Raw genomic sequence first — 19,850 nt, 5'->3', positions numbered from 1 at the left:
TCTGCTCGCAGGGAACAGGGACAGGAGGAGAGGGAACGGCCTCAAGTTGAGCCACGGGAGGTTCGAGTTGGGCATTGGGAGAGTTCCTTCACTGAAGGGGCTGTCCATGCCTGGGAGAGCTGCCCAGGGCAGTGGTGGAGTTGCCATGCCTGGAGGAATTTGAAAGCTGTGTGGATGTGGCCCTTGGGAACATGGGTCAGTGGTGGCCTTGGCAGTGCTGGGCAGTGGTTGGACTCTGATCTTAGGTGTCTCTTCCAACCTAAACAGTTCTGTGCTTCAGTCTGCTCTGGTCCTCGTTGAGGAGCTGAGAAATGCAGCTTTGTTCACCCAGCTCTCAAACAGCCTTAGGTTTATACTTCACTGTTAAATTCCATTCTGTAAAATGATCCTGATGGAATCAATATTTTCATATTGATTTGGAGATGACTTAGTTGATCACAGAACAGTAATAGCAGCAGAGAGCAGGAGACAGGAGTATGAGGTTGTGAACATGAGTTAATTAGCTGGGAATGTGAGACTCTTCTAATGTAAACTTCACTTCTACCTTTCAGCTTTTTAATCTCTTTCATGGTAGGAATCTTGGTAAATGCATTAATAAAACGTGCTGTAAATTAAGGTAACCCACAGATTTTAGCAGGTTACTCTCTTCCAGGTCCATTCTTCCGTGTGTGGCAGGAGGTGCAGCATTATTTGGAATTGTAAAGTATGAGAGGAAGGAAGAGATAAACAGACATCCCTCAGTACTTCCTTAGAAACCTGTCCTGCCCAGGAGTGGGCTTAGTTCTGCTTTTATTGAGTATTTTACACTGAAGCTCCATGACACAGTTACTGTTTCAGATCACCAAAATCCAGATCTTTTTTTTTTTTTTTCACTGCTAAGGGAATAGAGCCCAGGAATTAATTTTAAGAAGTCTTCATGAAAAGTTTCCCCAGATCAAATCCCTTGATACCTGGGGTTTTGTGGATTTTATTGTATGTGTATAGAAATACTCCAGAGGTAAAAGAAGTTTCAAGCTGATGAGCCCACGCTGCAGAATTGGGCTGATACAATGTCTCTGGTTACATCAAAAATGTTAAAGAGCTGTTCAGATTAATTAGGCTCTTATTTGATGGATCATTTCACAGAGTCGTGGAATGATTTGGCTTGGAAGGGACCTTAAAGCCCATCTCATTCCAACCCCTGCCATGGGCGGCGACACCTTCCACTAGACCAGGTTGAAACGTATCACGGTTTCTGGAAACATATCACTTGTCATGCTAGCAAAGTATTTTAAACAACATCCATTCAATGTGGAAATAAAGGGTTTTGCCTTCAAAAATGTTTGGGGTTTTTTTTTTTTCCTTCTTCTTCAAATTTTATTACAGTCTTAGTGTTTTTAGATATTTTCTTTAAAATGATCCTTGGTAAAGGTGAGAAAGAAAAACTGTTGATTAAGTGAAACTGAGATGACTCTGTTATTTTGCAGAGCAACAGTACTTTGAAGTGGAAAAGCGACTGGCTCAGAGTCAGGAAACACTTGTAAACAAGACCCAGGAATGTCAAACTCTGCGGGAGGAGCTTGAAAAGCTTCGTAAGTGTAGCTGTGTAACGTTCTTAGGTGTTGTGTAGCATCTTCACCCTTCAGTCCAGTGTTGTGTGAACTGCTGCAGGTTTTACGCAGGAGCTGAAAATCTCTCCGTCAGCTGCATTTGTAGAGGTGTGTTTTTGGTGGTGTGCTCAAGTGGGCCTTTTTTAATGGAGTCTTTTGTTCTCATGGAAAAGAAGCCCCTTACTGTTGGGGTCTCCTCCCCCGCCGTGTAGCCCTGGGAGAGGGGCCCTGAGGGCACAGACACGGGGCTTCCCTGCCCCTGCTCAGCCTCGTTCCCGTTGGTTGGTTTGTGTTCCCTGCGCGGGCAAAGGAGCCTTGGTCCGGTGACTGGAACAGTTCCTGAGCACAGCCCCGGCCGTGCGGCCGGAGAAATAAAGCTCTCTGAAACAGCTATCAGGAATCTGTCCGTCCATATATATTTCCTTTCCACGGGACTCCTGGTTTGATCTATGCATGTTGCAGTATCCCCACTGCAACAGCTTACTGTGTAGTAACAGTACAGTGGGCTATGTATGGATCCTCACGAAAGGTGCTTCTGCTCTAAGGATTGCCTTAGTCTGCCTCAGTAGCCCTGTCAATCCAGAGTGAGGTCTGGAATTTTTCTCTCTCTTTTGTTAAAAATGTTTGTCCGGGAAATTTTGACTCCGTTGCATTTGGAGAGCGAATTCTGTCACGTTCTAGTGGAGGTCCCTCACTGCTGTTCCTTCCCCCCCAGATGAGCAGCTGAAGGTACTCAGCGAGAAGAACAAGGAGCTCGAGGCTGCCCAGGACCGGAACGCAGCCGTTCAGGTACTGCCAGGACGTGGCCAGGAACTGAAATCCTGTGGCTCCCGTGGCCCTTTGCAGCACAGAATGCACTCAGTTCCCAATGAAGAATCAAGATCGGTACCAGTAGGAGCTCATGGAGATATTTACCTGTCCATGGGGCATGTGTGCAGGAAGTGTTGAAGTAAAAGGTGGGGTTTTAGCAAACTGAATGACAGGTGAGCAGGCGCTCTTGTTTGAGTTTGGATGGATCGTTCCATTCCAGCTGCAACCTGTTGTGAAGTGACTTTAAACCAAACCCCCAAAATTCAGACAAAGGTATAAACAAGCATTCTGTTTTCCTCCATCCTTTCCCACACTCTGGCACAGTTTTCCTTGTGTTTTGCCCAAAAGTCACTGGGTTGCAGGATGAGTCACTTGAGCTGACTGATCCAGCAGAACAGTAATTTTGGAGCAGGAAGCTAAATAGCACAAGTTGATGGGATTGATTTTTTCCACGATGATAAGATGGATCTGATTGTTTCCCCAGAGCAGCTTATCTGAGCCTGACTGAGGTGCTTTGTAGTGGTACCTTGAGGGCAGAGACAGTGCAGCCTGTAAATGATCCAAGATTATTGCCTTGGTTTGGATTTTTATATTGATGCACGTGCTCGTTCCTTGTTTACTCTGTTACCCCTTTTATTTAACCAAATAAAACGGTTGCAGTAAATTCTTGACTATCACAGCTGTCCTTCCAAGAATATGAAATGGAAATGCAGTTTTGAACAATTCCATTGTGATTTGTCTGCCCACTCTAAGCCTCTTATCCCAGTGTTCAGTTGGCTAGGGTAACTCACTGAGGTTTAGCTTGCTGCTTTGTGATTCTGAGCGTAAGTAGTGGCTATAAACTGTTCCACAGAGCTGATCACATTTCTTTGGTGCCCTTCTGCAATCTTTTTCAGAGCCAGTTAAGTCGAGAGAAGGAAGAACTGGAAGCTGAGAAGAGAGACTTGTTCCGAACAACTGAAAGGCGATCTCAGGAAGTTGAACATTTAAATGGTACAGCCAGGAACACAGTCAAGAAATACCAAATAAAACCTGCTGGAACAACTGAATTGAATGGAACATGCAGTTTGTACCTGCAGCACCAAATACTGGTTTAGCAGGAAACTGTTTAGAGGAAAGGAAACAAGGCAGGAAATAACACAGTAATTGCAGAAAACCAGCAGTTTGGTGCTTGTTTTTCTCTGTTTAAAAACATGCCTTATACAATATCTCAGTGCCCAACATACAATTACATCCAAAGTATCTTGACTGTTGTCATTCTTTACAATTTAGTAATTAAAGCTGTTATGCAACAGCTTTTTCTAACACTGATTTTCCTCCTCCAGAGGACGTTAAACGCTTAAATGAAAAGCTCACAGCGGCAAACACAGAAAAGGCAAAACTTCAGCTGAAGTTGGATGAGCTTCAAACATCAGATGTTTCCATGAAGGTGAGTAGGGCTTTATCAGCTCAGTGTGTGTTCTGCATTGTTTGTGTGTGATGTAATCATCATTTTGTTGTAATTCCTTAGAAAGTAGGTCAAGTGAGCAGCTGTTATTTATAGCAGGTTCTTTTATTATAAAATTGGTGTCTGTGACTGGAAGTGAGATGTGTATTCCTAGAAGATATGGGGTATCGGGCTGGGCAAGCATGTCCAGGCCTCCTTGGTGGCAGTGGTGGCTGCTCCTTCGTGAAGGGAGGTACAAAGGAGAAAAATAATTAGCTGTGAACCTGTACCATTACTCTGTGGGCAGAATAAACTCCATAAAGAGAGGAGGAAGGGACAAAAATGTCAATATCATAACTAATTTCCTCTAAAAGGCTTCTAATCTAGTTCATGTTCCCAGCTAATGTCAACTTGGAGGAAACTCCCTCAAATGGCAGGAATTGCTTGTTGCTTGATAGTTGTAACTTCTACCAGTGTGATAAGGAGCATTGCCTGTATTTACCAAATGACAGTACATTTTGCTACTCCTCCTCTAATCAAAGTAGTTGAACTGGCTGCTTTCTTTTCCATGGAACCACTACAATCCTACTGTGCAATTCTCTTTTCAGTACCGGGAGAAAAGGCTGGAGCAAGAAAAAGAGCTGCTGCAGAGCCAGAACACGTGGCTGAATGCTGAGCTGAAAGCCAAAACAGATGAACTGCTCCATACTGCCAGGGAGAGAGGCAATGAAATCCTGGAGCTCAAATGTAATCTGGAGAACAAAAAGGAGGAGGTAATGTAATTATTGAATTGTCATTTCTTAGAAATTATACCACCTGATTAACTGTATTAAAGAAAGCCAAGTACTTTAATAACTCTATTTGAGTGACCCTTTCTGCTCTTTCAGCAACTTTTGGGTTTGTTTTTATTTGTAGGTTAAAAACAACGAGACAGGTATTTTCTAAAAGAAACTGGACTAGGAACTACAAATTTTCTATGGTGTTCTTATTTCTTCTCGGAATAGGTTTCCAGAATGGAGGAACAGGTGAACAGCTTGAAACAGTCAAATGAAAACCTCCAGAAGCATGTGGAAGAACTTTTGAATAAACTGAAGGAGGTGAGACAGCTTGAAATACATGAAACAGCATTCCAGTTGCTTCTACAAATCAAATAATAAGATGAGTGAAATAGAAATAGTGGAATGCTCCTCTACTCTGTGTCCTCTTTCATTTGCCAGGCAAAAGAGCAGCAGGCAAGCATGGAGGAGAGATTCCACAATGAACTGAATGCCCACATGAAATTATCCAACTTGTATAAGGTGAGTTTGTTAATTCTGTTGTAACTGTAGTAGGGGCCAAATCTTATGCAATGCAGGCCAGTTTGGAGGTTTTTTTCCCCACAAAATGTGGATGTGGGAAAGGCTAACTTCCTTTGCAGGATTTTGTGAAACATCCAAAGCATTGTTTTCTTTGCAGCTGTCTTAGTCAGCATTTAGACTCTTACATTGTTTGGATGATCTTGGAGAATAAGCAAAACTGGGGTTGAAATAGTAATTTTATGCCAACTATTTTGAGGTTTCATGTTGTAAAAATGTGGTTATGTCTTAGGATCTATTGGAAAGTGTGACTGTGGAAGAGATTTTTCGGAGTTAGAAGTTCATTTCTGAACACTGCAGGTGTTGGTGACCTGGTTAGGACCCAGCTGAATGTCCTGTGCTGTGTCAAAGACACACCATGTAAACAAGTATTATTTGTTTGTTCTGTTGGCTCAAAGAGTGAAAAATAACTGTAACCTTCTGACTAAGTCAGCTAAAGTGTACAACTGCTTGCTCTTTGGTTTGTACACTTTAGTGCCCAGGTTACTGAGCTCTGCTTTGAGCTTTCTTGCACAGATACCCAAATAAACATTGTAGAGCTTTGCACTCGGAGATCTGAAGCTGGAAGCACAGAAACATAAACTGTTGTCTAAGAGTCCCTAAAAATACCAACTTTTTCAGACTGTTTGAAATAGAGTATTGAAAATTCCCGGTTTTCTTTAGTGAAAAGGAAAGAGCCAGCAGTAGCTGTAAACAGCTAAAGGTCATACATTGTATTGGGAATTGTCACATCAAATCAGAGTCTGATGCTTCTTACTCTCAGGTAGGCAGTTTGCATCAAAGTGAGACTTAATCCGCATGGAAGGGATTGTCCAGCTTAGGTGAATCTTTCAGCATTTTACTCAGAAAATTCTGCTCATAATTTGTGGTCAGTTTAAGCTTTCTTGTAAACGTGGGGTTGCTGTTGCTGTATACTAAAGGTGAGCTAAACTTTCTTCAGAGTGCTGCTGATGACTCAGAGGCAAAGAGCAAGGAGCTGACAGGAGCAGTGGAAGAGCTGCACAAGCTCCTGAAGGAAGCAGGTGAAGGTAAGCTGGCAAAGGGAGGAGAGCAGTTGGGCTCCTTGGAGTACCTTGGTGCTCTGAAAAATGGGAGTTTTGTGTTCCTGAAAGGAATTTCCTTGGGCTTTTGGGGTGATAGAAATATCAGTCCCTTTGTAACAAAAGTTGTACCTGACTAGTTGAATTTACTGCTATTTGGGGAAGTATTTTCAAATACTCCTGGAATTTTACTATGGATTTTGATGAAACAGTCTAATTTTGCAAGATATGTCTTCACTTTAGTTTTTTAGTTTAGATTCCTTTTCACTGCTAAGAACAGTTCATATTTTTGCCCTTTTCTAAGCAAAGATGATAGGCAGTGGTTCATGCTTTTCTCACACTGTTGAGTTTTCTTACCAGCATGAACTTCTGCAGATCATATAAAGTAAAATTTAAGGTACACAGGTAAATTTTGATTTTTTTAAAATAAAACCAATCACAACACACAACCTGCTTGTCTGATTTAATTTTAGCTAATAAAGCAGCCCAGGAGCATTTGGCTGAGGTGGAGGAGTCAAAAGCTGTCATGGAGAAGGAGCTGAGAGAGAAGATCAGTAAGCTGGAGAAGGAGCTGGAGAATGCCAATGATTTACTGTCAGCTACAAAGCGCAAAGGTGGGTGTTTATCATCTTTCAAGGAAATGCTGTGCTGAATTTCTGTAAGAACCAGCTGCATTAATCTAACTTCATCTTTCGTCATTTCTAATAATTCATTTTAGAAGGTTTTTCATATATATACATATGCTTATATATGTATATAAATATGCTCCCCTCAGCAGAAAGTGCATATCTGTCTTAGTGTTTTTTGAAGTTCTTTTGTTAATCTGTTATCAAAACAAAGAAAATGGAGAGGAAACTTTTCTTCAAGGCTGAATCATCATGCTTTTAGTGGTTTTCTGGAGAGGGAGATAAGCTATTCTTATTTTCCCCTTCAAAAAAAAGGCAACAGGAAACAAAACTCTGTCCTTAAATTTCTGTTTGACATTAAATCTTGCTCAGTATTCACTGTTTTAGCTCTGTCTTTTTTGTTGTTTGCTGCATGTCCATAGTTTCTAAAGGATAGAGAGCAGGAAGGAACAGAGGCATGGAGTACATTTGCTCTATCCCTGTGTTAATTTAATGAAAATAAACCAGTGCTCTGCTACTCCAAACCTCTGACAGTGTGATAAACCTGAGGTTAAGCCTTTCTCCAGCTATTTCGACTGCTCATGTTCTGAAAATATTTAAATTTTAGGAGTCCTAGTAGCAACAGCTTTTCAGCAATTCAAATAAAGCCAGTCAGATATGATATTTAAGAGTATTTCTGGTGGGGATTATTGCAGCTTTTGGATGGTAATTGTGGGGTTGTGTCTCCAGGAGCCATCCTGTCCGAGGAGGAGCTGGCAGCCATGTCTCCCACTGCTGCAGCAGTGGCCAAAGTGGTCAAGCCTGGCATGAAGTTAACTGAGGTGAGTGAGCACAACCTCTCCAGCAGCAAAGCCCTTGGATGCCATCAGTGATGCTCTGAGAATGGAAAGGTGCTGGCTTGGGGCACTCTTTGGGTTTGGGGTCATGCCTGATGGAGGCAAGGAAATCTTACTTGAGACAGACTTCACTTGCTAAGTTACTGCGATATTTTTCAACATGCCTTACAGTTTTTCTTTAGTAGAGCAAATTTGGAAATAAATGGGGTTTGTTAATATAAACTTACTTTCTATATGCATTTTTGGCAGGAGCAGCCTTTTTTTTGTTTTTTGCTTATTTACATAATTTTTCATCTGTACTGCTGTGCTTTTGGCCTATGCTTGCAAAAAAATTAGCATAATGATAGGTCATACAGATTCTAGGGGTTTTTACACTTCTGGTTATGCAATTTGTATTGTCATTGTTTGTTATTGATTGTTTTGTCCAGACATTAAATTCCTTTATGCTGTGTTACTGGTTTTGATATTTCTGTTGTCTTAAACTTGCTTAAGAGTTGTGCCTCTTAAGTAGAATTCTTTTATTGCAGACAGTTGCACTATAAAGTTTGCCATTTTAAAATTAATATGTGTAACTTCATTGCTGTGATAGGAGTCCTAAAACCATATTTTAGAAGTCCAGCTTGTTTTTCTGAATTAACTGGTTCAGAGTTGCATAAAATTGTCGTGCCTTAAGGTATGAACTGTATCATTACCAGTGGTTCTTTAGAGATCTGTACAGACGTATCAAAAACAGCCCAAAACCTTTTTGTTGCAGCTGTACAATGCCTATGTAGAAACTCAGGATCAGTTGCATATGGAAAAGCTGGAGAATAAGAGACTCAATAAATATTTGGATGAAATAGTGCAGGAAGTAGAAGCCAAAGCCCCAATCTTAAAACGTCAGCGTGAAGAATTTGAGCATTCTCAAAAAGCTGTTGCAAGTTTGTCTGCAAAGCTTGAACAAGCTATGAAGGTCAGTATAAAATAAAAGAGCATGTATAGTTTTGGAAAAAAAAATTAATTTTCAAATCTTTAAACCTAACTGCTGTTGTAGTGTATGAAATGGATCTTTCAGTCAACTTTAATTATGGGAAAAGATGTGTTGGACTTCCTGGCTTGTGATTTCTGGAACTGTGCAAAGTATTTTGCAGAACCAATGTATCTTGTAGTTTTTTTATAATGGTGATTTAGAGTCTCTGGTTTTCTGAGGGAGTAGGTTCACTGTAAACAAAGTTCAGTGTTTATTTGGCGTAAAATTGGACTTCAGTGCTCCCGTCCCACTAGTTTTAAAGCATACACCAATACAGCACAAAAGAACGTGGCTTTTGATTCCGGAACACCTGGAGTTTAATCTTGGGAGCATAACTTTAAGGAGCAATTTGGTTCCCCAGGCGTGTCTGCACAAGCTATTACCTCTCTGGAAAGGAATGTGTCCGGTTGAGATGTGATGTTTGCTCCTGTTGGTGTGCTTGCAGGAGATCCGTCGCCTGCAGGACAGCGCGGACCAAGCCAACAAATACGCCTCCTTCTTTGAGAGGGAGAGCCAGAGACTGGAAGCGCAAGTGAAGGATCTCTCCCAGCAGGTAGAAGAAATGTTGCTGTGGTTAAATGTGCTGTTTGCAATTGGTTTATTCATGTGCTGCTGCGTTTCTGACGTTTACTTGGAAGTTGTGTTCAGCCACAGTCATGGAGACTTTGGTTGTCCTAAGTACCTTGGTGACTTGAAAGCTTCTGCTCAGGACAGCATGGTACTTCTGCATTCAAAAGTGGATTAAGTTTAGCTGGATAGAAGTGGTGCTGCTTTAGGATAATATCGTTAAGCGTCTGACATGGAAAACTCACTCATCTGTATCATTTCTTTGTTAGATTGGACTGTCCTGTGGTCTGTTCACAGAATGGAACACTTTGTGTACTTCTGATCTTGTTGCTTTTTGTCAAGCTATATTTTCCGTCATATTATTATCTTACAAGAATTTATCGATAGTAATTGTCTGCACATCGTAGGGAAAACCCCTTCTTTTCCAAGTCCTTTATTTCTAATATGTTGTTTTTCAGAGCAAACTTTAGAGTCTGTGCAGGCCTTACAGGAGGACTGTTCTCTTTCAGATCTGTGTGCTGTTAATGGAACTGGAAGAAGCCAGAGGCAACCACGTGATCCGTGATGAAGCAGTGAGCTCTGCTGACATCAGCAGCTCTTCTGAAGTGATCACTCAACACCTGGTCTCCTACAGAAATATCCAAGAGCTTCAGCAGCAGAATCAGCGTCTCCTGGTGGCTCTTCGGGAGCTGGGGGAGGCAAGAGAAAAAGAGGAGCAAGAAACGACATCATCTAAGTAGGTCACCCCTTCATTTTCATTAACTTTGTACGAAGTAGTAACAGGGATTCATTCAAGCATTGTTCAGTTTTTCACTTCTGATTGTTATTAATTGTGTGCAGCAGCTATGTAACTCATAAAAGCAGTTCTTATTAAGCTACAGGACCTTCAGGTTTATATTAAAATGGCTTTATAGCTTTATATCTTATAATAGGTCCTGTCATCAAAACCTGAAGTAAAAATAATTGTCAGACTTCTTGTGACTGATTTCATACAACAGAGCTGCTTTTCAAAAAGATAAGTTTTCATTCCTGTTAGCTGAACAAAAACCTGCATGTGTGCATATCTAAATCACTACTGTGAAGGACACAGGTAATGGAATTCTCTGTGAAAGGTTCTCAGTCTGACTCTCTGCTCATGCTACTGACATTCTGGAAGTTATTCATGTGAATAGAATTCTGCTGTTCAAGGAAGAGGCCTGCTTTCTTTTTCATCTACACATGGCAGCCCAAAGGCCTGTCTCCTAGAACTTCAGAGGATTCTGTCACAGGTTCACAGAGTTACTAAGTTTGGAAAAGATGTCCAGGATCGAATCCAAGCTGTGCCCAGAGCACTGAGAGCCACGTCCAGGCCTTCCTTGGACACCTCCAGGGACTCCCAACACCTCCCTGGGCAGCCCCTTCCAATGCTTAACAACCCCTTCTGTGAAAAAATTCTTCCTGATGTCCAACTGGCACAGCCTGAGGCAGTTTCCTCTCATCCTGTCCCTTGTTCCCAGCGAGCAGAGCCTGACCTCCCCTGGCTGCCCCCTCCTGTCAGGGAGTTGTGCAGAGCCAGAAAGTCCCCCCTGAGCCTCCTTTTCTCCAGGCTGAGCCCCTTTCCCAGCTTCCTCAGCAGCTCCTGGGGCTCCAGCCCCTTCCCCAGCTCTGTTCCCTTTCCTGGACAGGCTCCAGCCCCTCACTGTCCTTCTAGAAGGAAGGGGCCTGGAGCACCTGGATGTGCCTCTGTGATGTTGCTGAAGGCAGCTGTTGTTGTTTCAGGATCTCAGAGCTCCAGAGCCAGCTGGATGAGTGCGCGGCGGGGAGGCGCGCCAGCCCCAGCTGCAGCTCGGGGAGTCCATCGTCCGCCAGCGGGACATGTACCGCATCCTGCTCACCCAGACCACGGGGGCCATCATTCCTCTGCAAGGTACCCAGGCTGCAGGAGCTGTTAATATCTGCTGTGGCAAGCAGAAGTGTTGCTTTAAAACCCCCTTTACCTTTTTGTAGCCTCAGGTACGTTACCAGAGGAGATCTGTCTTACATCTACTCCAAAGCGCCCGAATTTACCTCAGTCCATGGCGACTCCTGCTCCAGTGTCCATGAGTGAGTCCGTGGAGACTGTGGAGGCCAAGGCTGCTCTTAAGCAGGTACATTTTTCAGCAGACACTGCACAAAGCTGTCCCTATTTCTTTTTACACTTGGTAAGCACTTTTATGTCTGTTCTTTGTTGCAGTTGCAGGAAGTTTTTGAGAACTATAAAAAAGAAAAGGCAGAGAACGACAAGCTGCTGAATGAACAGAATGAAAAGCTTCAGCAGCAGGTCACAGACTTGAGGTCACAAAATGCCAAGATATCCACACAGCTGGAATTTGCCTCCAAACGGTAATTCAGCTATGTAATATCATTGCCTTACATGTTCTCTGGCTGCTTGATATTGTTTGCTCAGTTAAACATTGATACTGTCAATTCTGTGTAAGAACATGAAGGAAATAGTGCAGGTGGGATCAAGAATGGAAGCTGCAGTTGAGTGAGGCACGTATGTGCAAACTGAAGCATTAAACCATGAAACGCACAGCTGTGTGCATGCCCCTGGTGAGCTGGACAGTGCAATGTGGCAGACTGGCTTTCCTGTGTTCCCTGGAAGGTACGAGATGCTGCAGGACAATGTGGAAGCCTATCGCCGGGAAATCACCTCCCTGCACGAGAGAACCCAGAAGCTCACAGCAACCACTCAGAAGCAGGAGCAGATCATTAACACCATGACTCAGGACCTGAGGGGAGCAAACGAAAAACTGGCAGTGGCTGAGGTCAGTAACAGTGTGTGGCACTGCGGGGTATTCCAAGGTAGCACGAGAGCTTTCCTTATGATTATCCTGAAATGTCTCAAGTGAAGAGTGGAGACGTAACAACATTCCAAGGTGTTTCAGTTTGCAGGGAAAGCGGAATGTCCAGTAGTGCTGTTCTTACTGTTCTTGGTTCAATTCACATGGATTTTAAAATAATACTAAATTTAAGGGTTGGACTTGGGATTGGCAACAAAGTTCTTATTATTTGCTGTCTTAAAGGTGAGAGTAGAAAACTTGAAAAAAGAGAAGGATATCCTGAAGATGTCAGACATGCGTCTGACACAGCAACGTGACTCTCTGCTGGTTGAACAAAGAGGACAGAACTTGCTGCTCACAAATTTGAGAACAATTCAGGTATGTGGTGCTATTCTTATGCCCGGGTTGGGTCTGTCTGTCAGGCTTTTCTATAAATACCCATGAAAATCAAATAAAAGAGTCATGGTCTTGACTGGGATTTTTATGTGGTTACAAGTCAATGTGACATAAAATACTTCAGCAACTTGTTTCAGCAAGTTTGGGATTCCTGTCCTACATTACGATACTCTGTTACTTACCTGGGCAATGTCCTGAGATTTCTGAGTTGATGAGAAAGGTTTTCATAATGAAATGGTAACAACACACATGAAACAAAGTGAAAGGAAAGAATTTGTAATGTTAATTTTTATGATAGCAAAATTTACCAGTGCCTGCCTTGGTAGTTTATTTTGCTGTTATGTTATATTTACTTTTCTACATTTATCTAATTTATTATAAGGTATATTGACACTTAGAGTGTATTTAAGGATGCCCATTTTATCATGTGACTGACTTCTATTTCTCTAGTAGATCTTTTGGAGGTTTTTAAATCCGTAGCATTTAGACTGGATAATAGATTTTCTTCTAATAATATCTATTGTATCAACATTATTAAAAAAAACTTCAAAGCTAAGTCAAACATTTGAAGTGCTACTTTTCATCATTTTCTGTATCTGCCTATTCTTTAATTATTTTTTTTGATGGGAGAAGTATTGTGACAACTTTGTATGAAGCGCTGCAGCAATTCAGAAGAAAATTACTGAGGTGTGTTGTCAGCAAAGTGCATTGTGCTCTTTTCTCAGGGAATACTGGAGCGATCTGAGACAGAAACAAAGCAGAGACTCAATAATCAGATAGAAAAGCTGGAGCGTGAGATATCTCAGCTGGAGAAGAAACTGGAAAGTGAGGTGGAACAAAGGCATTCCCTTACCAAGAATCAAGAGGTGAGTGGAAACTGCTGCACTCGTTTGGAGGAAAACAAAGCCCCAGGTGCTTCTGCCAGAGTGCAGTGTGCTCTTCTCCATACCTGACATGCATGCAGAACCGCGCTCGGCCCCTGTGCCATTTGGGAATCATTGCAAGCTGGAGAACCTTGTGCTTGCAGGTTCATATCCTGGACCTGAAGAGGCAGCTGGAGACGGAGACCAACCGTCACATCAACACAAAGGAGCTCCTGAAGAACACCCAGAAGGAAAACGCCATGCTGAAACAGCAGCTGAACAACACTGAGGCCCAGCTCACATCCCAGTCCTCACAGAGGCCTCCAGGGAAGGGTAAAATCTTCCTCCACAGTTAATTTCTCTTCATGCTAAGCGTTACCATCTGCAAAATGGTAAAATTCACAGTCCATAATAGTTAGAATTGGGACAACAGTACACTAAATAATAAACCTCTTTGTTACTGCAATCACATACTCAGACAAATGATAACCAGCATGATTTGCTAATGTAAAATTCACATCCAAGCAGTCTTTGACAAAGGGGAAAAATAAAGGAAAGCTTCTTAAAGGATTCCTTTTATTTTCATTTGAAGGAGCTTACATGTATTAGGTTACATAGTTTTAAATAGTCAACAATGTTAATTGTAATCCATTATTTTAGTGAGGGGTTACAGTTTTTATTTAGGGAAGCTTTGTGAAAATAATTGTTTTTATCATGTTATTATCCTAATATTACTTCACTTTTCAAGAGAACAGTGGTTTTAAAACTAAGTTGAACTTCAGTTAATGAATGTGTTCTACTATTGCAGGTCAGCCTGGTACAAATGAAGATGTGGATGACCTTGTAAGTCGGCTGAGACAAGCTGAGGAACAAGTCAATGACCTGAGAGAGAGGCTCAAGACTAGTTCCAGTAATGTGGAGCAGTACAGGGCCATGGTTCTTAGCCTGGAAGAATCTCTCAATAAGGAAAAAGAAGTAAGTCGTTAATTACTTATTTTTATTTACTTTAATTGTTTGTTAGAGCAAAACTTCATTGCAGTTTGTGATTCTCCACAATTTCAGTGTTGTTGTTCTAAATTAGATGCTGAGAATACCTATTCTGGCTTTAAAATGTTAATAAAATTGCAGTTTTTTATCAGAATAATGTATTTAATGGGATAAAAAATGGATCTCATGATGGATTTTAATGAAGGTGACAGAGGAAGTTCGTACAACAGTTGAAGCTCGTCTGAAGGAGTCTTCGGAATATCAGGCACAGCTGGAAAAGAAGCTGATGGAGTCAGAAAAAGAGAAACAAGAACTGCAGGAGGAGAAGCGTAAAGCTGTGGAGAACATGGAACAACAGGTATGTACTGACCCCCACCTTAGACCCCCTGGTAGAGAGTCCCCAGGAATGGCCTTTCACAAAGCTTCCTCAGCTTCACTTGGGTTTCACAGTACAGCAGTGTCCTGAACCAGATCTTTCAGAGTGTACACAGGGTACCTGAATTTGTGAGAGGTTTCCAAACTTGGGCAGTACATTAAGAGTGTCACTTCAGTGGAGCGATTGTGTTTTTAAAGGTGTCACTCTCAGTGTGAGCTTTGAGCAGGAAAACATAAGTAACAGCCTTTGTGAGAGGTTTCAGAAGGATACAAAATGACTGTAACTAGAATTACTGCAGGTCCAACTCTGAAAGTAAAGGATTATATTTTTACTGGGAAAGAGCTCTGTATATTAATAAGTCAAAATATAGAAAGTATTTGTCTCTTTTAATACTAATTTTAATCTATAAATAATAATCACCATTATGAATGACTGTGTTCAGTACTCTGCCAAATACTTTGCGACTTAGTCCTGTGTTTGTCCTTACTTTGTTTTGTTGTTCCTCTGTCACTGCAGCTTTCAGAACTGAAGAAGAGTCTGTCAGCTGTGCAGTCAGAAGTTCAGGAAGCTCTTCAGAGAGCCAGCACAGCTCTGAATAATGAACAACAGGCCAGGAGGGACTGCCAGGAACAGGTATGTTTGTGGTGTTTGCCTGTTTTAGCCAGGGACAGCAAAATTCGTGTTAACTTTCAGCAGTTACTCAGGGACTGCTGGAGGCAGGAAAAGTGCTGGGAGAGCACATTCTCTATTTTGGGAGCAGCTGCTTATCGAATGCAATAGATTTCTGTCTCTAAGGTCCGTTTCATTATGTAAAAAGATTTGTTTGGGACTGTAATTAGCTGGTTTTAATTAATTGCTGCCTCCATGTCCTGAAGAGGGAGCAGAAAATGTTCCCCCTAAGACAATGGGAAAGTATTTTTCTAACCCAAAACATAATTGTCATCTTTTGCAGCTGTGGGGCAATGTGATATTTACCAGCAGCTGATAAGATTATTGCCTTGTTTTTTAAAGGGAATTTACTTTTCTGCAGATGAGCATTTCAGCAGCACTAATCGGTGTCAAGGATGTTGAAAAACTTCTGGCTGTTTAATCCAACCCCAAATATAGTAGATGAGCATTTCCATGTTTCCTGTTCTTGAGAATAGCAGAGGTTTTGAACAGTGGTTTTCTTTTTGCTTTGTGGTCACTGATTTTGTCTCTTTGTACATGTCAAACGTACAAAGTAAGGGTAGCAGAGTTTATTTATTCTGGTTTTGTGCAGGCAATGATGGCTTCTGAAGCTCAGAACAAATATGAGCGGGAATTGATGCTTCATGCTGCTGATGTGGAGGCACTACAGGCCATCAAAGAACAAGTCGCCAAGAACGCAGCGGTGAGGCAGCAGCTGGAGGAGGCCACTCGGAAAGTGGAGTCTGAGCTCTTGGAATCCAAAGCCTCCTGGGAAGAGAGAGAGAGAATGATCAAGGTGTGATGAGCTTTGCTGTGTCAGTGGGTTTTTTCAGTTAATAGAAATTCAGCCACAGAAATCACAGTCCATGAATGATTTTGTTGTAGGATGAGGCTTCAAAACTTGCGTCCCGCTGTGAGGATCTGGAAAAACAAAATCGATTATTACATGAGCAGCTGGAGAGCATGAGCAATAAGATGGTGACTTCCATGAAAGAAGCCATCCCAACTGCAGCAAATGTTTCTCTTAGTGAGGAAGGCAAATCCCAGGAACAAATCTTGGAGATTCTTAGGTAACCTTAGCTCTGGGTTCCTTCTCCTGGGGGTTATAAATTAGATTTGAGCTTAAATAGTTCTGTATTACTTCATACTTGAAGGATAATATTAAAAATTCAAGTGCTTTTTTGCTAGGTAGGAGGTGGTTGCACTACATGAGAACATTTTCCTGGTGTGATGTGGTGTTGAACTCCTCCCTGCAGGTTTATCCGTCGGGAGAAGGAGATTGCTGAGACGAGGTTCGAGGTGGCGCAGGTGGAGAGCCTGCGGTACCGCCAGAGAGTGGAGCACCTGGAGAGGGAGCTCCAGGAGCTGCAGGACAGCCTCAATGCTGAGAGGGAGAAGGTGCAGGTATGGCTGGGGGTTAGTGCTTGTGATTTCAATGAGTACAGGGCTGTTCGGGGGCTGCCTGTGCCCAGAAATGAATTTTTAAAAGAATTTGGGGGTTTTTAGACTGGGATTCCTTATAACAAAGTGGAGTGTCTTGTTCTGAGTCTTGTGAGAAAGCATGGCAATTCCAAAATCTCATAATTAGGGAAAAGATCATTTATCTTTTTTCCCCCCCATCTCCTGCTTCTTAAGTCGTATTTACTTGTTTTGAATGTACATGGTGAGATAACAAATGCCGTGATAGCTTCCCAAGGTGGCGTTATACCAGATCCAGGTGGAGTAGATGTGCACGTGCAAGCAAAACAAATGACTGAGTTGAATCTTTCCACAGGTAACAGCAAAAACTATTGCACAGCATGAAGAATTGATGAAGAAAACTGAGACCATGAACATACTCATAGAAACCAACAAGATGTTAAGGGAGGAGAAGGAGAGGCTGGAGCAAGAGCTACAGCAGATACAAGCAAAGGTTAGTACTGAGCTTCACATAAACCTGTCAGATATTCAGTGTATGAGTTAAATGTCTGGATATACCATTGCTAGTTATGGTAAATACATGATTTAGATTTTAATTATTCCTTGAAGTCATACACTAGTGAGGAAACTTTCTAGTTTGAATTTTAAAAGACATTGGAAAGCTTGAGGTTCAGTTCCATTTATGTGAACCCAAAAGTCATTGTTTATCCGTGGCTAGAGGTGTAGCAGGAACAAGGATATTATCAGCAATTAAACTAAAAATGGCACAAGAATACATACAAAACAGACCACAGCTTTATTAAGGGTTTAAAAGGGAGATGGTGCTTATTTTAATGGAATCCAGTGCCTTGGATTTTAACATTAATAATCTCTCCTGTACCAAAGTGAGAGTGAGCATCTAAGATTGGGAAGTTGTACCAATATTTTTTTTCTCTGTAAGATCATCCCCTGCTGTTGTCCTTGTCCTTTTCTCTTCCTCTAGCTGACCTCTGGAAGGCAGAGAGTTGGGAAATAAGCTCTGTCATGACTTTTTCCTGAGGGATTCCTTCCGTTTCCTGAGATGCAGAGTGTAAGCCCTTTCTTTGCTTTCCCAGGTACGCAAGCTCGAGGCAGACATCCTGCCCCTGCAAGAGTCGAATGCTGAGCTCAGTGAGAAGAGTGGGATGCTGCAGGCAGAGAAAAAGCTCTTGGAAGAGGATGTTAAACGCTGGAAAGCCCGGACTCAGGTGGGGGAATGCCTCCTTTCAAAGAACATTGTGTGGAAAAAAAGGCCCCACCAGTCAAACAACTAAAAAAAAGTGCTACATATCCTTATGCAGAATAAAAAGCTAAGAAATACGTTTGAATGTTAAAGCTTTGTTCATGCAGCTTCAAATTTGGCTATTCCATATCAAAATGCAAAAGCAGTGGCTCTAATTCAAAGAGATTTTCTGGCTATAACTGTGTAATCATTTTACAAAAATGCCCATTTTCTCCCTCTTTCAGCACTTACTGAGCCAGCAGAAGGACACCGATCTCGAAGAGTATCGAAAGCTGCTCTCCGAGAAGGAGGCAAATGCCAAGCGTGTCCAACAGATGAGTGAAGAAACAGGCAGGCTTAAAGCAGAAGTTGCCAGGTGTGATATTAGTCAATTTGTAAAAGGTTTTGTGCAAAGCAAAAGATTCTAATTATAGCTGTATGTGGAAGTGTAATTTCTTGTCTCCATGTAACTGTGAAACCTTTGGTATTCTTTCAGTGGCTTGATAACAAGCAGGTAAGGTGAAATGAGAGATGTTTTGCAAGCTATTAGCTGCAATCATTCCAAAGTAATATATTGTAGAATGATTTCTATTCTGTATTGCAAAATCCTAGAAAACATAATCCACTACAGATAATGCCTGTGATGTTGCATAAATAAGTGATATTGAAACGTAGATATGTTTTCAAGCATCTTGTTTGCATCTCCCTCTGATCTCTTGTCATTTAGAACTAATGCATCTTTGACTACAAGCCAGAATCTTGTTCAGAGCCTGAAGGATGAAGTAACTAAAATAAGAACAGAAAAGGACACTTTGCAGAAAGAACTGGATGCTAAAGTGGCCGACATACAGGAGAAAGTGAAAACTATAACACAGGTCAAGAAAATTGGTCGCAGGTACAAGACTCAGTATGAGGAGCTGAAAGCACAGCATGATAAGGTAGATAGAACTGAAATGGAGCATTCCTTAGAGTTCTGGGGTTTGCCCAGAACTTCTAAACCGGTCACTTGGCACACAAAAGCATCTTGTGAAAGTAATGACATTGTGATTAGATAGTCCCCTTCAGCCTGGTACCCCTTGATGCCTTTCAGATGGTTGCTGAAGCATCAACTCAGCCTTTGGCAGAACAACAAGAAGACCAAGTTTCTGCCCAGGAAGTACAAGAGCTAAAAGACACTCTCGGTCAAGCTGAAGTGAAGACAAAGAATTTGGAGACTCAGGTTGAAAGCTTACAAAAGGTAAGAACAGCGAGTAATTTTGGAGTACTGTTCTCCACTGCAGCCCTAACTGTGTAACAGTGAATGACACTGACCGTGCCTTAATTACGCCTCCCCTGATGGGGGAGAATTTTAGAGTCTTTGCCAGGAGTCCGAGAGATGAACGGGACTTTCAGCCTTCTCTGCTTTCAGATAGTTGTTTATTAAGTCTTATCAGAGAAACAGAGAGCCACTTAACGTGACCCAGACATAGCACAGAGCAGAGAATGCAGGAGAATGCCAAATTATCAAGATTACACAGCCTTTTTAAAGGTAAATCAACCAATGGTCACTAAAAGCATACATTATTTTTACTTTTCCACCAGTGTGTAATAATCATCTAGTCACGTAGACAGGAACTGCGGAATTCTTTATCCAATCATCCCAAACTACTTCTACTGCAGAATATGGAGCAGTAGAAGAAGACGGTCTGGAGAACAACAATCCTCCATTTTGATGTTTTTTGCTTTTATCTATTTACTATATTAACAAACCCAAATCCTCTAAATTTTTCACCCTGTGACAATCTTACCTAGTATTCTATAACCTAGTTCACACCAGTGTAGATTCTAATTCTTCCCAGAGG

General features: G+C 41.8%; 1 protein-coding gene across 1 annotated transcript in view; it reads left to right on the top strand.

Annotated features, from left to right (window-relative positions):
* Positions 1-1,394: 1,394 nt before the first annotated feature.
* Positions 1,395-19,850, top strand: part of TPR (translocated promoter region, nuclear basket protein) — a 32,550-nt gene continuing 14,094 nt past the window's right edge. The window contains 33 exon segments of the mRNA XM_008635413.2: positions 1,395-1,410; positions 1,467-1,571; positions 2,305-2,378; positions 3,296-3,392; positions 3,725-3,828; positions 4,434-4,598; positions 4,830-4,922; positions 5,043-5,123; positions 6,121-6,208; positions 6,694-6,834; positions 7,576-7,667; positions 8,437-8,634; positions 9,137-9,244; positions 9,768-9,994; positions 11,017-11,051; positions 11,054-11,164; positions 11,245-11,384; positions 11,471-11,619; positions 11,882-12,044; positions 12,303-12,437; positions 13,181-13,321; positions 13,483-13,651; positions 14,127-14,293; positions 14,511-14,663; positions 15,198-15,314; positions 15,943-16,146; positions 16,236-16,420; positions 16,607-16,754; positions 17,125-17,262; positions 17,864-17,995; positions 18,255-18,385; positions 18,737-18,947; positions 19,100-19,246. Coding sequence (XP_008633635.2) covers positions 1,395-1,410; positions 1,467-1,571; positions 2,305-2,378; positions 3,296-3,392; positions 3,725-3,828; positions 4,434-4,598; positions 4,830-4,922; positions 5,043-5,123; positions 6,121-6,208; positions 6,694-6,834; positions 7,576-7,667; positions 8,437-8,634; positions 9,137-9,244; positions 9,768-9,994; positions 11,017-11,051; positions 11,054-11,164; positions 11,245-11,384; positions 11,471-11,619; positions 11,882-12,044; positions 12,303-12,437; positions 13,181-13,321; positions 13,483-13,651; positions 14,127-14,293; positions 14,511-14,663; positions 15,198-15,314; positions 15,943-16,146; positions 16,236-16,420; positions 16,607-16,754; positions 17,125-17,262; positions 17,864-17,995; positions 18,255-18,385; positions 18,737-18,947; positions 19,100-19,246 — 4,365 coding nt within the window.

Source organism: Corvus brachyrhynchos, unplaced genomic scaffold (assembly GCF_000691975.1).
Source record: "Corvus brachyrhynchos isolate BGI_N302 unplaced genomic scaffold, ASM69197v1 scaffold155, whole genome shotgun sequence".
NCBI classification, from domain to species: domain Eukaryota; kingdom Metazoa; phylum Chordata; class Aves; order Passeriformes; family Corvidae; genus Corvus; species Corvus brachyrhynchos.
Note: the sequence above shows the minus strand (reverse complement) of the source record. Positions and strands in the feature narration are given on the sequence as shown.